Genomic DNA, 13,773 nt, shown 5'->3' on the forward strand with positions numbered 1-13,773 from the left:
TAATTAGTTATAATACGTAGCGCGTCCATTATAATAATCTGTTTTCATAAATTAACAAATAGCTCAAGTATCTTAAAAGCATAAAAATTTAACAATATAAGCCTACTCGAAATATAGCATTGCGTTGTCATGAGTCATTCAAAGGCTCTTATATGACACATGCATTTGATAGCTCAACATTTATAATAATAAATAGTACATCAGTTTTCAATGATACTGTATAACATTATTAACTGAACGAACGAATTGCAGCCGTGATAATATATCCCAGATAGCACACAAAATATTTATAAAATATTTATTAATATTTATAAGATTTATTGTAAATATTTTGTAAATATTTTTATGGTCTTAGATTGCAAATCTGGAATATCATTCTTACACATAATACACGAACTATAAAAACTTAATAGCAACTGCTTATGATATGAAAAGTACGACGTACATCGAGATGACCATGAATGATTATCACAATGTGCAATATATTCCTCTTTTTCATTAGAATTTTCCATAAGAGCAATAATTACATCTAAAAAAAATATTGATTTCATAGCTTTTTCTTAAAAGAAAATTTATTCGTTCGATTCGATATTTAACTTGTTCAATAAATTTAAAAAAAAAATCACTGTAATGTGGTTTTATAATAAATATATGTACGTACAATATAATTATACATGTGCAACATACATTATTATATTAAATTTCAATTATTATCAAGTAATTTTCGTAAAGTTTGTAAAAACATTTATCTTGTGACAAACAGCATCGACAGCAATAATAATAAAATATAAATTTAGTCCTATAAAATATTACCAAATATTTCAAATTTAATTGTACACAAATATATTTAGAGAATTTTTTTAAAGAAATAAATGAAAAATGTAATTACAGTAAAAAAGTAATAAAATATTTAATTTTAAAAATCATAAATTCAAATGTGCGTTTTTATAAATAAGATTACCTTTAGAAATTTGCATTTATCAATAAAGAATTATAAAATATAATTATGTGTTTATTAAATATACATTTGAGTATAATTTTCCTAAAATTTAATGTAATTAAAACATTTGTTTTATATTTTTGTGGAAATTAATTTATTTTTATGTGACTGGCAGGATAAAATCATAGATTCAAACCTAGATAGATTGCGCGCTCCATTAAAAATAAAATGTTAACATTGATAAAAGGGAACAGCAGAAATGCAGTTTTCCTTATTTATGCACGTGATAAGGAGAACAAAAGGAGACGCAATCACTTCTCTTCTGGAAAAGAAATGCGGATTATTTTCTCTCTCCTATTCTCATTCTTATATTTCTAACTATGTATATTTTTGTCTTTCAATGTTATCATTAGTTGTCGCATATGAATGCGCAGTCTATCTACATAAATCTATGGATAAAATATATTCGACACCATAACTTCTTCGTTACGATAATTTATTTTAATTTTCGACAAGAAAATTTCAATACAAAAATTACATTATTACTAATTTCTGTTCTTTTTTGTAATATATTGGATATGTACTATTAATTACAAAATAAGGTTTAATACTTACCAATCATTAAATGTTTACAATAATTGCCATGTCGCCCATGTCAAAGATGTGATAATGTCCGAAAATGTTTGTTAATTTATTTAATTTGTACAATTTCACAAGCATTTTATATAATTTTATTATAATCATTATAATAGTAATGATTTTTTAATGAAGACAGTAATAATTCAATTACACAGAATAGAAAATTGACAATAATATTTTACGAACAATTATGTTTATCATATCATAAATATTTTTAAAGAAACGTTAGCATGCAATAATATAATACATATTTTTATATTTAGAATGTGATGAATATGAGTAATGTTTTCATTTAATAAAGAAAATTAAAGATAAAATTGGAAAACTTACGTTAAATTGAGATGCAAGTACTAAAAATTACATCTGTATCATTCATTGCGCTATAATTCTTATGCAGTATTTATTTTGCTAACATCAATTATGATAACTAAATAAGTAAGTTTTGCATGAGAGTAACAATGTTCTGAGTGCTCTTTACAAATTTTTTTCATGGCACTGGCTGAATATACAAAGATTAGTATTTCGATACATGACATCATTATATTACTGTCAAGTAAAAATACTATGTATCTCATCTAATTTTATCCACTACATCAGCCATTTGTATTCGATAATATCTGACAGTGAAGATTTACCTGATATTGTCCAGTTAGTGATTGCAGATATTGCATCAATAATGTAGGTATATTGCAATTATATTATGCGAATATGTGATTATAAATTTATAAAATAAAATACAATAGAACTAATTTAGAAGATTAATTTCCACGTATGTAAAAGTGATATCGATTGCATTCATATAATTGTTTTAAGATGCTTTTATAATTCTTAATTCTTAATTTGATATCATTATTACCAACGTTATTGTAAGAACAACTATTTGCATGATTTATATATGTAAGAGTTAATTTTTATCTCATACTCAGGATTGGTAAAAAACATGTTTTAAGCATGTTTAAACAATTTAAAACATGCTTAATTGATGTTTTTAATGTTTTTTGTAGTACTGTTTAAAGCACATTTGAAACATTAAAAATATATTTAAGAAGAAACACAGTGTTTTATTCTTAAAAAAAAAAAAAAAAAAAAAAAAATATATATATATATATTAGTTTTTACCAACCCTGTTTATACTTCTGTTAAAAATAATGCAAATAGATGAACAATAAATGTATGTAATAAACCCGTGAATATATAACAGAAATCAATAGTTAACTGTTTAGTTAAATTTCAATATACTTCTCACATAATTGTATATGTAAGCATTGTATTATATTCAATGTAGGTAATAACGAATATAAAATATGGAATAAAGCATATTAGTTACTTTTCACTAAAAAAGTTAAATTTTATCATTCTCCCCATAATTATTGCAGAAGTCACATTTATAAGAATGCATTTTTAAACAATACTTTGCCACATATACAACAGAAAAAATTATAATAGTCAAAACTTTTTATGAATGCGCCCGATGTATTCTAATTATATCCTCTTTTCTTATAGTATCATAATGACACACAAAGAAAATAAGCAGAAGTTTATATTATTAGATAAAAAAAGTTTTACATATGTTACTTTGCTGTTTCATCTTTAAGACTCTCAGTTCTAGTAGGCACTTCTGCTTCTGCTTCTGCTTCTACTTCTCTTTCAGCAATCGATTCTGACTCTGCTTCTGCTATTGTTTGTGCTAGTGATTCGGTTTCTGTATTTGTTTTTGGTTCTGTTTCCGCTTCAGTTTCAATTTCACACTGTGCCTCTCGTTCCACTATTGGCTCTGATTGAATCACATCTGTATCCAATTGATTACCACTATCATCTGCAGGTAAATCCTCCGATATACTTGTATCTACACATCAATATTTATAATAAATACATATCACTAAATACATTTTTTAATCTTGATATATAATTTCTAATTATTTTAGAACTATTTTAAAGAAACTATTTTAAAAAGATTTATGAATCTATATTGCTCACTATTTATTTAATGTAAAATAGCAAAATTACCTGAACAAGAAGGGTCGGACATCAATGAAAATACCTTCTCTTCAGGCATATCTTTTGTTAATTTTTTGAAATGGACCACTTGATCGGAAAATGATTGCCAAAATGATTGACCTTCAGGTATCGTAAACATAGCCTGTATATTTTTCAGTTGATAAATATAGGGTAAAAATGAATTTAAATAATTATACTTCCGTTTTTTACATACGATATATTACCTTATATTTGTTATATATATGCTCAGCTTTTTGTCTAATCTGTTCCGCTTTTTGCTTGAAAATAGCCTATAAAGAATGTTACATTTATTATTGCAGACTAAAAGTAATATAGCATGACCGCATTCAGCAAAATGTTTATATTGAAACTGTTGGACATTTTTTCATGCTGAGATTGACTCATACTTTTAGACAATATTAAATCTTATAAGTTACCGAGAAACGCAAAGTATAGAAATCAATACCTAGGGTCTAACTGGATCTTAAGTGTTTGTATAATACTGTGTGAATTTATATACCACGTATGTAATTCTTTAAAAATGCGCGCCGAAATGATATTTCGGTCTTTGAAACGCAAACTTTACTAAATTTCCGCAGTAATATCAAAAGAATTAATTTACAGATTTTAATATGTCACTCAGCACTATTAAGCTCGTTTTAAAATACGAAAAAAGCATCAAATTGTTAAATTGCTAGTCAATTTAACTAATGATATTACTGCAATAGTTCAGTAAAGTTTGCGTTTCAAAAACCGAAAAATCATTTCGGCATGCATTTTTAAAAGACTATGTACGTAGCATATAAAGTCACACAGTATTATACAAGCACTTAAGATCCAGCTAGACCATTTAAGGCATTGATTTTTATACTTTTAGATCTAGATAAACAGTCTTACCTCAGCGAAACAATTTTCCACAGTTGTAAAATAAACGTTCTGCTAAACGCGGCTACCTATTGCGTATTTTACAAACAAATTACGAGTGCGTTCCGTTTCACGCATGATGTGTATCATTTTAATCTTCTTTAACTCGGTAAACAACAAGGATAAAATAGGATAAACGCTTCTTTAATATAAAATCTTTAATATAAAATATAAAGACATACGCTGTTTTATACATACCCCTTCTTCTTCACTTAATTTCCACTCTCCTAGATTTCCAATATATCGTCGTAGCTATATATAATGAAAGTAAAAACAAAATTATTATAATCTAATAATATTATTAAGTAATATTATTAAAAAATTCGACGTATTACTTACCCTTTTCACTGTTTCAACAATATGAGGATGTTTTTTTAACATTAAAGGATCAATTGAAAGAGACAAAATTTCATCCATCGCTTGTAAGCATTTGTCTGTATTGGCTCGATCCAGTCCAAGATTAGATTTTATTTGAGCATCTAATTGTAACAGTTGAGCCTCTATACGAAGCCATCTAAAAAATAACATTATAAATGTAAATGTTTAGTAAAAATCAACACTGACAACATAAATAAAGCCACACTTTAAGCTAAACAGAATATCTCATCATACCTCAATTTATATGTTTTGCGATGAACAGCTCCATCCTTTGTCAAAAGTCGTTTTTCATCTTCTGGGACAGGTACATTAAAATCTAGAGAATCTTTCACTCGTTCCGGTAACATTTCACCACTCTCTAATTGTGCTTTGAGTTTCATAGCTTTTGTAGCAGTTGACCAATCCCATTGTGCTCGAGCTTTTTCACTTTCGAAAGATTTTGGCCTATCTATGTCTAACTTAATACCCACATATTCACCAGCAAATGTACGAGCTAAGAGAACTCGGTTTGGTGAATCAGAAGACGTACTACTCGATACTACAGTTCCATCGAATAAGGAACTTTCATTATTTCTTTCTATAAATTAAATAAACAATGTTTTTAAAGATGTAACTAATTTAAAAGATTTAAAAAAGTAAAAAACTACACAAATGCGTACTTTCAATAGCTGCTCTTTTTTTATGCGTCACAGGTGTCATTTGATGCTCATTAGAATCTTCGTTTTTCATTTTACGACCTCGACCAGTATGTTCTAAACAGAGTAACATTTACAATCGCATTATACTATAATTTTAAATACAAATACATAAAAAATAACCGACTTTTTTTTAAAATAAACTTTGATAAACAAAATTAAATACTTTTCCCCAAGATAAAAATTAAGTTGTTAAAAAAGAGAATTCAGTAGAACTATTATATAAAAGTAGGGACATAAATAGATAAACAGTATTAAAAAAAAAACAAATATTGAAAATTTTATTAATTAAAAATGATGTAGGAGTTGTACAGATAAAAATTTACAGGTTTACATTTACAGATAAAAATTTAGATTTCTGTATACGAATTAATGACAGCTGTTCCAAAAGAACTAATCTTTTTAATTCTTTTGTAGATAAATTCCGAGTTTCATTGGGTTCCTTAAGTCTTGAATATTTTTCAGATATTTCTGATGAAAAAGTCTGGGTTTCTTCATCCACCATTAAATGTGATATAGGTGTCTTTACTGTGCTCCTACCTTTAAATATTAGTTATTATCAGGGAAATTGATTTTAACTTTTGCAAAGAATAACAGTATATTGTGATATCGATAAGGAATAAACTAGATTTCGTAATTGGGATGTGATTAATATTTGAACTCAATGCATTATTAAAAACACATTGTGCATTGAATTGAAAGCAAGAGCTAATAAAAAGTCGATTATTTAATCATTTATATATTTGAATATTTTTTATTCATAAAGTTGTAGAATAGATTTTTTGAAAATGTATATCATAATAAAAGATTGTTATAAATACAATTTCATACCTATATTAGTTTCGGTTTCATCTGAACTCGAAAAATCTGCAAATCGTTTTGGTTTGATCTTGCGCCCACTGCGACTAACCACCTCTTTCGGCGATTCCTCACCTTGAGAATCTAAAGCACCTTCTTTTGAGGTATCACTTGAAGCTTTTCCTCTACCACGTTTTTTCTTTATTTCTGGAGTATCTTGCTGTATTATTACATATATTTATTATATAATATAAGCCGGTATATGTATTTAATTTTATACTTACGTGTATATATATATATATAAATATTATATAAAAATATATATGTATGAAAGTGTAAGAAACAATCGCACAAACTATTTAAACTTTAAAAATATTTGTCGGCAGTTCCTAAATTTCTTTTGGAGTACATTCATTCAATAGCTGTTTTCTTACACAGTATTGTCAAATATGTAGTACTCCAAAACATTACTTTGTACAAATAACAAAAGATAAATGTTTGCTTACAGCAGGATTGGGTGTAGATGTAAGGACCTTCCTCTTCACTGATTTCTTTTTTTCTCTTTCATCAATTACCAAGGAACCAGCTTCTATGTCACTGTCTGTAGCACTGACAGTTGGTAGTTCTGTTGCTTCAGCACCTATCAAAGTAACATTTATAATAATCCATTTAATTAAAAAATATTTAATCTAAATATTTTTTTTAATATATATTTTTCAAATATTCAATAATAATTTGGATTTCATTGTCAATATTGATAATTACCCTTAATAGCAGCAATATCTGCTAAAGGTTTATTTCTGTCATTTTTAAGTTCTTGTTCAAGTTGCTGTATGCCTTCATGAAAGAATTTTCGACGACTAGGTTTGCCGAATTTTTCTTTGTTTTCAGAATAGGTATATAACTCGTCAACTTTGCAAACGGCTCTGAAAGATTTAATATAATATTTCACCAAAAATATCCTTTGACATCGTTCATTACAAAGAACTAGAATTATTGTTTATATTATAAGTTACTTACGTTTCTCCTGTACCATAAAAATAAACGCAATATTTAGCATTCTTGGAATTTGGATCATTGACTTTTTCGACCTGCAAACAGATGAAGTGAGATACAAAACAGATGAAGCAGCATGCATTAATTTTAATATGATAAACAGAATTGACATATATGTTCCTTCATGGAGAATACATTATGATGCATGTCGAGATATAATCTCCAAGAATACATATACAATTATTTGATATAGTAGAATATTGACAGAAATATAACTTACGACGCGCGTTTATTAGCGTGGTTGGTAACGTGCCACTTGGCGGATTATCGTTAATGTTACCTCACATTCTGCATGGATCCCGCGTTTTTCTCGCTCCTAAGCGAGAACGAGGGTCATCCAAGACGCAGCCGCGAGTAACAAAGACGATCTGAGCAACTTTTGAATAATTTACGTTACCACACCCCGCAACATCCCTGTCAGACATTCTTGGGGGATGATAGAATAACGCTACGTCCAACATAATGGTCACCGGGACATTCGTCCAGGTAGCATCGCGTCTCGATACGAACTTACCTTTGCTGGCCATGGCGGGTAACCTCGAACTTTTGCGAATACCTTATCACCGGCCAAGAATCTTTTTAATAGCTTCACCATGACCTCGAACAATCCGCTATCGCGGCGCCGATCCGCTTTATCGTATGTTTCTGATCGTCAAACGTTGCGATAACGATGTGGCGTAGTTAATTTTGTAGATGCATCGCACAAAACACCGCAACAACCGCCATTTGCACGACAAATATCGAAAACACGCAGAAGAGACAAAACTGATTGGCCGTGGCGTCAACGAGTGGCTGATCTACCCGCGCAAAGTCGAGAGAGTACGATTGATCGGAGACAGCGGAGTAACTGAAACGCGATCGCTAATTGGCCGCGCGCGCATTATGGGCAAACCAATCGTTTTCTCGCTAGTGACCGCTGCGACTGCGTTCCAAATAGAGACCTTCAACGGCCTCAAGTAAGGGCGCGTTCACACCTTGATGGAAAAAGCAGAAAGCGGAAAAGCAGTGGCCAATCACAACTCGGGCTGTTAGTAAGTAATACAAAAAGGCGAAATTGTCGAATACCAGCGCGAATTCTGATTGGCTGCTGCTTTTCCGCTTTCTGCTTTTTCGTTCAGGTGTGAACGCGCCCTCAAGCAACGTCTTAGGGCGCGTTCACACCTTGACGGAAAAGCAGAAAGCGGAAAAGCAGCAGCCACACAGAACCACGTCAAGGTGTGAACGCGCCCTTATGACCCTGCACACTGGACGCGGAAATGCTTGCCGCGCGGCAAAATGTGACGCGATAGTCAATAAGCTTACAGCTCCTAACATATTCATTGGTTACCCCGGATCTACAATAGGGTTTTAAGCCTTAAGCCAAAAGAAATGAGCGAATCGCAGTCGATTATTCTCCTCGAATTAGACTGTAATTGGTCAATTTCTTACGATTTAAGGCTTGAAACACTTATTGTAGATCCGGGGTTACTGCGTCGCATTTTGCCGCGCGGTAAGCATTTCCGCGTCCAGTGTGTAGGAGTCATTAAGGTACCTTTTCATGCTGACACTCGATGTTCATTTTCAGCGTCAAAATAGATAATGTGATCAAAATTGATGCTTGATACTCGTCAATGTCTAAAGCTCGTATCAGACTACCGACTTTGTAAGCCGACGGTCGACTGCCAACTCTGGCTATTGGCTACGTTTACACCATGCATTTAGGCCGCGGCTTATATAATAGATGTCCTTGTTTAACCTACAGGATAAACAAGGATATCTATTGTATAGGCCGCGGCCTAAATGCACGGTGTAAACGTAGCCATTGACCAATAATGGACCAATCACATTGAATCAGTCTTATTGTGATTGATCCATTATTGATCGGCAGTCAGAGTTGGCAGTCGGGTCGGCCTGCAGAGTCGGTAGTCTGATACGGGCTTAAGGCCGAAATCAGATTACGCATTAAATATTGAGATTGAAGGATTGAAATTTGATCAATCAAAACAATAGGAGCTAAAATTCCTTTGTCCTCACTGGTCAAATTTTATTCTTCAATCTTCAATCTCAGTCTTCAATGCGTAGTCTGATTCCGGCTAAAGGTGCCTTTTCATGCTGACGCTCGACGCTCATTTTCAGCGTCAAATAGGTCATGTGATCAAAATTGGCGCTTGAAATTCGTCAATTTCTATCACGTGACTTATTTTGACGCCAAAAATGAGCGTCGAGGGTCAGCATGAAAAGGCACTTTATCACGTGACTTATTTTGACGCCGAAAATAAGCGTCCAGCGTCAACATGAAGAAGTACCTTTAAGATTAAGATGCTAATACGGCTCTCTGATTGGTTCATGTACTAGCTCAAGACCATCTCGGATCTTGAGCAACGTCTATGGATTCCGCCCTAAGTAGTATCAAATGTGGTCGACAATAATGAGAGAGAGGAACCGTGGAAGACAGTCAATCTCTCTCTCATTCTCTCTCATTATACCGTTGAATGGAAAGAGATACAGATTGGCCGTCTTCCACGGTCCCTCTCTCTTACTTTTATCGACCATTTTGACCACGGATCCATTCTCTGTCTTTGGCTGCGTTCGGAAATATCACCCGGGTACCTCCGTGTATCTTATCCTTATTTAACATTGGGTGAACAAGGATAAAATGATATACAGAGGCACTCGGGTGATAATTCTGAACACAGCCTTTGACATCAGACTAGTAGCCTCGAGCTGAGGATGGTCGTTTAAGTCTTGTTTTCTTCCTTTTTCTAATTTGAAAGTTTTTTTATGTCCATAAAAAGAATAAAAAGGTTAAAAAGTATAAATTTTCAACTCTATAATTATCTTGAATCACAAACTATATAATTATCTTGAATTATTACAGAACGCCATGTGACTAATTTTATATTATTGTATAGGATGATTAACTGCTGTGTGTGTCGGAAAGAATATTGTTCTCGATTCCCACGACAATTTCACAGGTAAGATTATAAATTTAGAAGTATAACTAGACTTTGTAGTCTACTTTATGCTATAAATGTTTTGAAGCATTCTTTGATTGGTCAATTAGTAAAATTCTTTTTTCTGATTGATCTATCAAATGTTCAAAGCATTTGTAGCGCTATGTAGACCGCATCTCTAGTTATTGATCTGTTTTCTGTTCCTGTACTAGACTCACATGAGGCCTGTTCTTTTTAATTGAACTTCTTGCATGATTTGCCTTTTCTCTTTTTCTCTCCAATGGAGAGAAAAGGAAGAAAGATGAACTGTGCAAGAACTTTAGCTAAAAAGAACAGACCTACACTTACCTCATTTTAAGTTCCAAAAGTATACACTAGTTCAGTTACAGAAAACAGACCTATATATAATTATGCCTCAGTTTGTGAAACTGTGCATCATATTTTTAGTTTTCCAATAGATGCGAAAAGGCGAGAAAAATGGTTTCAAAGCATTGGTCGTAATATCAGTGCTTACAGGCGTGCACGAATTTGCAGTGACCACTTTACAGAAAATGATTATAATAATAAAAGTAAAAGATTAAAGAAAACTGCAGTTCCATCTGTTTTTATGCAAAGGTAAGAATATTTTGTAATAAGATATTTTGTATTAAAATATAGTTACAATATTTTATAAAAATGTATACATAAAACATCTGATATAAATAAATGTTTTTCTAATATGTTTTTTTTTATGTACAATAGATTTTGTAAAAATGTAAAAAAAGACTTAATAATTGAAACACAGCATGATTCAACAAGCAGTGACGATCAGAATAAATCAATAATAGGCATTCATAAATCTACAATGGATATTCAACATGATAATCAAAATGAATCAATGGACATCCTACACGAATTTCCAATGGATATCCAAAATGAAGTTACAGTTTTGAGTGACACATGTATCACAGAAAGTGACACACATATCACAGAAAGTAACACACATGTCACAAAAAATGATACACATGTCACGAGAAGTGATACACGTGTCACGAGAAGTGGCACAAGTGTCACGAGAAGTGGCACACGTGTCATGAGAAGTGACAAACGTGTAACGAGAAGTGACACACGTGTCACGAGAAGTAACATCAGTCAACGAAGGTAAATACGAAAAGACATTTTAATTTATTTTAATTTGTAAATATTGTAAATAAACTTTTTGTTTCAGAAAATGGTCTAAGACTATGAAAAACGAAAGGATGATGTTAAAAACTGGTAAATATAATGTAGAATGTTTAAAAAAAATCGAGTTTTTTACCGAAGACTCATGGATTAAATTTGTAAGATACGTCCATTATACTAGAAGCTTAAACAGAGATTTAATAACAGAAAAAAAACGTTTAGAAAAGAAAGTTATGGCAATGAAATCTGTAATAAAAACGTTAACAGGTACAGGTTCGATAACAAATAATGCCATTTGTATTCCGCAAGACGACGACGACATTGTATTACTTAATACTATATTATTTGATGAGTATACGAGAAATGAGCAAGAACTTAATGAGCATCAAGAAGTGAATGTTGAAGCAAAACAAGATTCTGTAAATATTTATATGGATCATGATTATTTTATACGAATTAATTGGTACTTGACTGAATATGTTGAAACAGTAATTACATATATATCTGACTATATAGTTTCTAATGTTATAAACAAAATTAATTGCCTTTTTTGTAAAGAATTGCTCATTGCTAACATAGCACAAAAGGAATCGGATGCATATATTGACACGCTGTGTCAAGCATCATGTGATGTTATTGAAATATGCAAGACAGCAGAAAAAATTTTAAAACATAATCAAGACAAATTATTTAAAACAGACAATATATTAGCTGATTTAATATGTCAATCGTTACGTGCACTTTCTTCAAATATATTTAATATGAATAAACATATGGAACATAGTATTTGTTGGACGTTTGATCACCGAAGTCAATTAATACAATTAATTTTGAAAAATTTTTTAAATGTGCGTCTTAAGCATGAAATTACATTTGCAAATTCCACTTAAAGAATAAGAATGAGAAATAACAAATTCTAACGTTTTTTAAATCTAATAATATTGAAATTGTGTTAAAAAAAATCTTAAAAGTTTTTCAAATATTATTTACTATATACAGAATTATTGACTACATACAGAATGTATCTTAAATAGCGCCCACTAATCGTATAGCGCTATTCCTAATAAAAAATTGAATAAAAAAATCCTGAGTCATTTTTCTCTACAATGCTCAAATTCAAAGCAGTTATTACCAGAGTAAAGCTAATTCAATTGGCGCTGTTCTTTAGAACGAGCGCACATCAGTAATTGTTTTATCTTATAATAACCAAAGTTGGCAAAGACTAATGTTTTTTTTTTAAGAATAAATCATTTCTTTTTAAATGTTTTTAATGTTTCAAATATGCTTTAAACAGTATTATAAAAAACCATGTTTAAAACATATTAAAAACATCAATTAAGCATGTTTTAAATTGTTTAAAACATGTTTAAAACATGTTTTTACCAACCCTGGTAATACTGCTTCATTAAGCATTGTAGAAAAAAATTGCTCAGAACTCTTTGATTTAATTTTTGATGAGAAATAGCGCTATATATGATTAGTGGACGCTATTTAAGAAACACCTTGTATATTACTATTGAATATATTATACAGGGCATCTGCAGATAATTATTACACAATGCTCGTATGCAGGTAAAGTGGATCAATAACTCCTGCACACAGAACGCTTGCCATGCAGCGAAAGTTGCCTAATCAGTTTATCGCTTTTTCATAAAAGCGGACGGCTTTTTCATGATATAAAATGATTGTCTATTGCGCTAACTTCCGCAAGTTATGGCAGCCATAGTCAGGATAATTTAAGAATATCTGTTTGTTTTAATATAAACCTACCTCAATTTATCGAAATAAAATTAGTAAATTTAGTGTTCATGGTTGCGAAGAATAATAGAAAGCCTATTCAGCCTATATTAGATTAAGCTAGTCTGTAAGTTTAATCTTTGTTTATTGGAAATTGTATACTATTCAATTACTACGATAAACATTTAAATAAAAAAAATGATGGTGAGTGGTCCTATCTCGCACTTGGCAGTATTATTCAGCGATCTTTAATAATTAATAACTCGACTATTGCGAAATTTGCAAAATAGTAGAAGACTTTCCGACTCGGTTTAGCTTTACTTGCATACAAGCATTGTATCAATAATATTAAACATTCTGTATATTTTTACTCTGTATTTTAAATGACACGGAGAAAGATCTTCCTGTAATGTTTGCCAAAAGTGTTCTTTTTCCTTAAACGGTCTAGCTGGATCTTAAATACTTGTATTTCTATGGATAGTGTTTCTCACATACGATCCTAAGATATAAGTGT

General features: G+C 30.9%; 2 protein-coding genes across 2 annotated transcripts; one reads left to right on the forward strand and one right to left on the reverse strand.

The window, feature by feature from the left end:
* Positions 1 to 3,049: 3,049 nt before the first annotated feature.
* Positions 3,050 to 8,182, reverse strand: Jasper (JIL-1 anchoring and stabilizing protein). Its single transcript, XM_018461915.1, has 12 exons — positions 7,943 to 8,182; positions 7,393 to 7,463; positions 7,138 to 7,298; positions 6,879 to 7,012; positions 6,406 to 6,592; positions 5,539 to 5,631; positions 5,114 to 5,456; positions 4,841 to 5,015; positions 4,700 to 4,753; positions 3,802 to 3,867; positions 3,587 to 3,719; positions 3,050 to 3,425 (listed from the first exon to the last, which is right to left on the reverse strand). Exons 1-12 carry the CDS (start codon positions 8,021 to 8,023, stop codon positions 3,151 to 3,153), a joined length of 1,773 nt encoding a protein of 590 aa, XP_018317417.1. The 5' UTR covers positions 8,024 to 8,182; the 3' UTR covers positions 3,050 to 3,150.
* Positions 8,183 to 10,181: 1,999 nt separating this feature from the next.
* LOC108731546 (uncharacterized) lies at positions 10,182 to 13,111 on the forward strand. The gene is made up of 7 exons (XM_018461900.1): positions 10,182 to 10,211; positions 10,320 to 10,382; positions 10,809 to 10,976; positions 11,103 to 11,501; positions 11,569 to 11,615; positions 11,790 to 12,305; positions 13,056 to 13,111. The coding sequence occupies exons 1-7, from the start codon at positions 10,189 to 10,191 to the stop codon at positions 13,109 to 13,111; spliced, it is 1,272 nt and encodes a 423-aa protein (XP_018317402.1). The 5' UTR covers positions 10,182 to 10,188.
* Positions 13,112 to 13,773: the final 662 nt, after the last annotated feature.

The sequence above is a fragment of the Mycetomoellerius zeteki genome, unplaced genomic scaffold (genome assembly GCF_001594055.1).
Source record: "Mycetomoellerius zeteki isolate Tzet28-1 unplaced genomic scaffold, Tzet1.0 scaffold135, whole genome shotgun sequence".
NCBI lineage: Eukaryota > Metazoa > Arthropoda > Insecta > Hymenoptera > Formicidae > Mycetomoellerius > Mycetomoellerius zeteki.

Coding starts and splice junctions, on each gene's coding strand:
- Jasper (XM_018461915.1), bottom strand. CDS start 8,023: ATGGTGAAGCTATTAAAAAGATTCTTGGCCGGTGATAAGGTATTCGCA. Junction 7,464..7,942: donor ACCCGCCATGGCCAGCAAAG/GTAAGTTCGTAT, acceptor ATCTGTTTGCAG/GTCGAAAAAGTCAATGATCC. Junction 7,299..7,392: donor TTTTATGGTACAGGAGAAAC/GTAAGTAACTTA, acceptor TAAATCTTTCAG/AGCCGTTTGCAAAGTTGACG.
- LOC108731546 (XM_018461900.1), top strand. CDS start 10,189: ATGTCCATAAAAAGAATAAAAAG. Junction 10,383..10,808: donor TTCCCACGACAATTTCACAG/GTAAGATTATAA, acceptor TCATATTTTTAG/TTTTCCAATAGATGCGAAAA. Junction 10,977..11,102: donor CCATCTGTTTTTATGCAAAG/GTAAGAATATTT, acceptor TATGTACAATAG/ATTTTGTAAAAATGTAAAAA.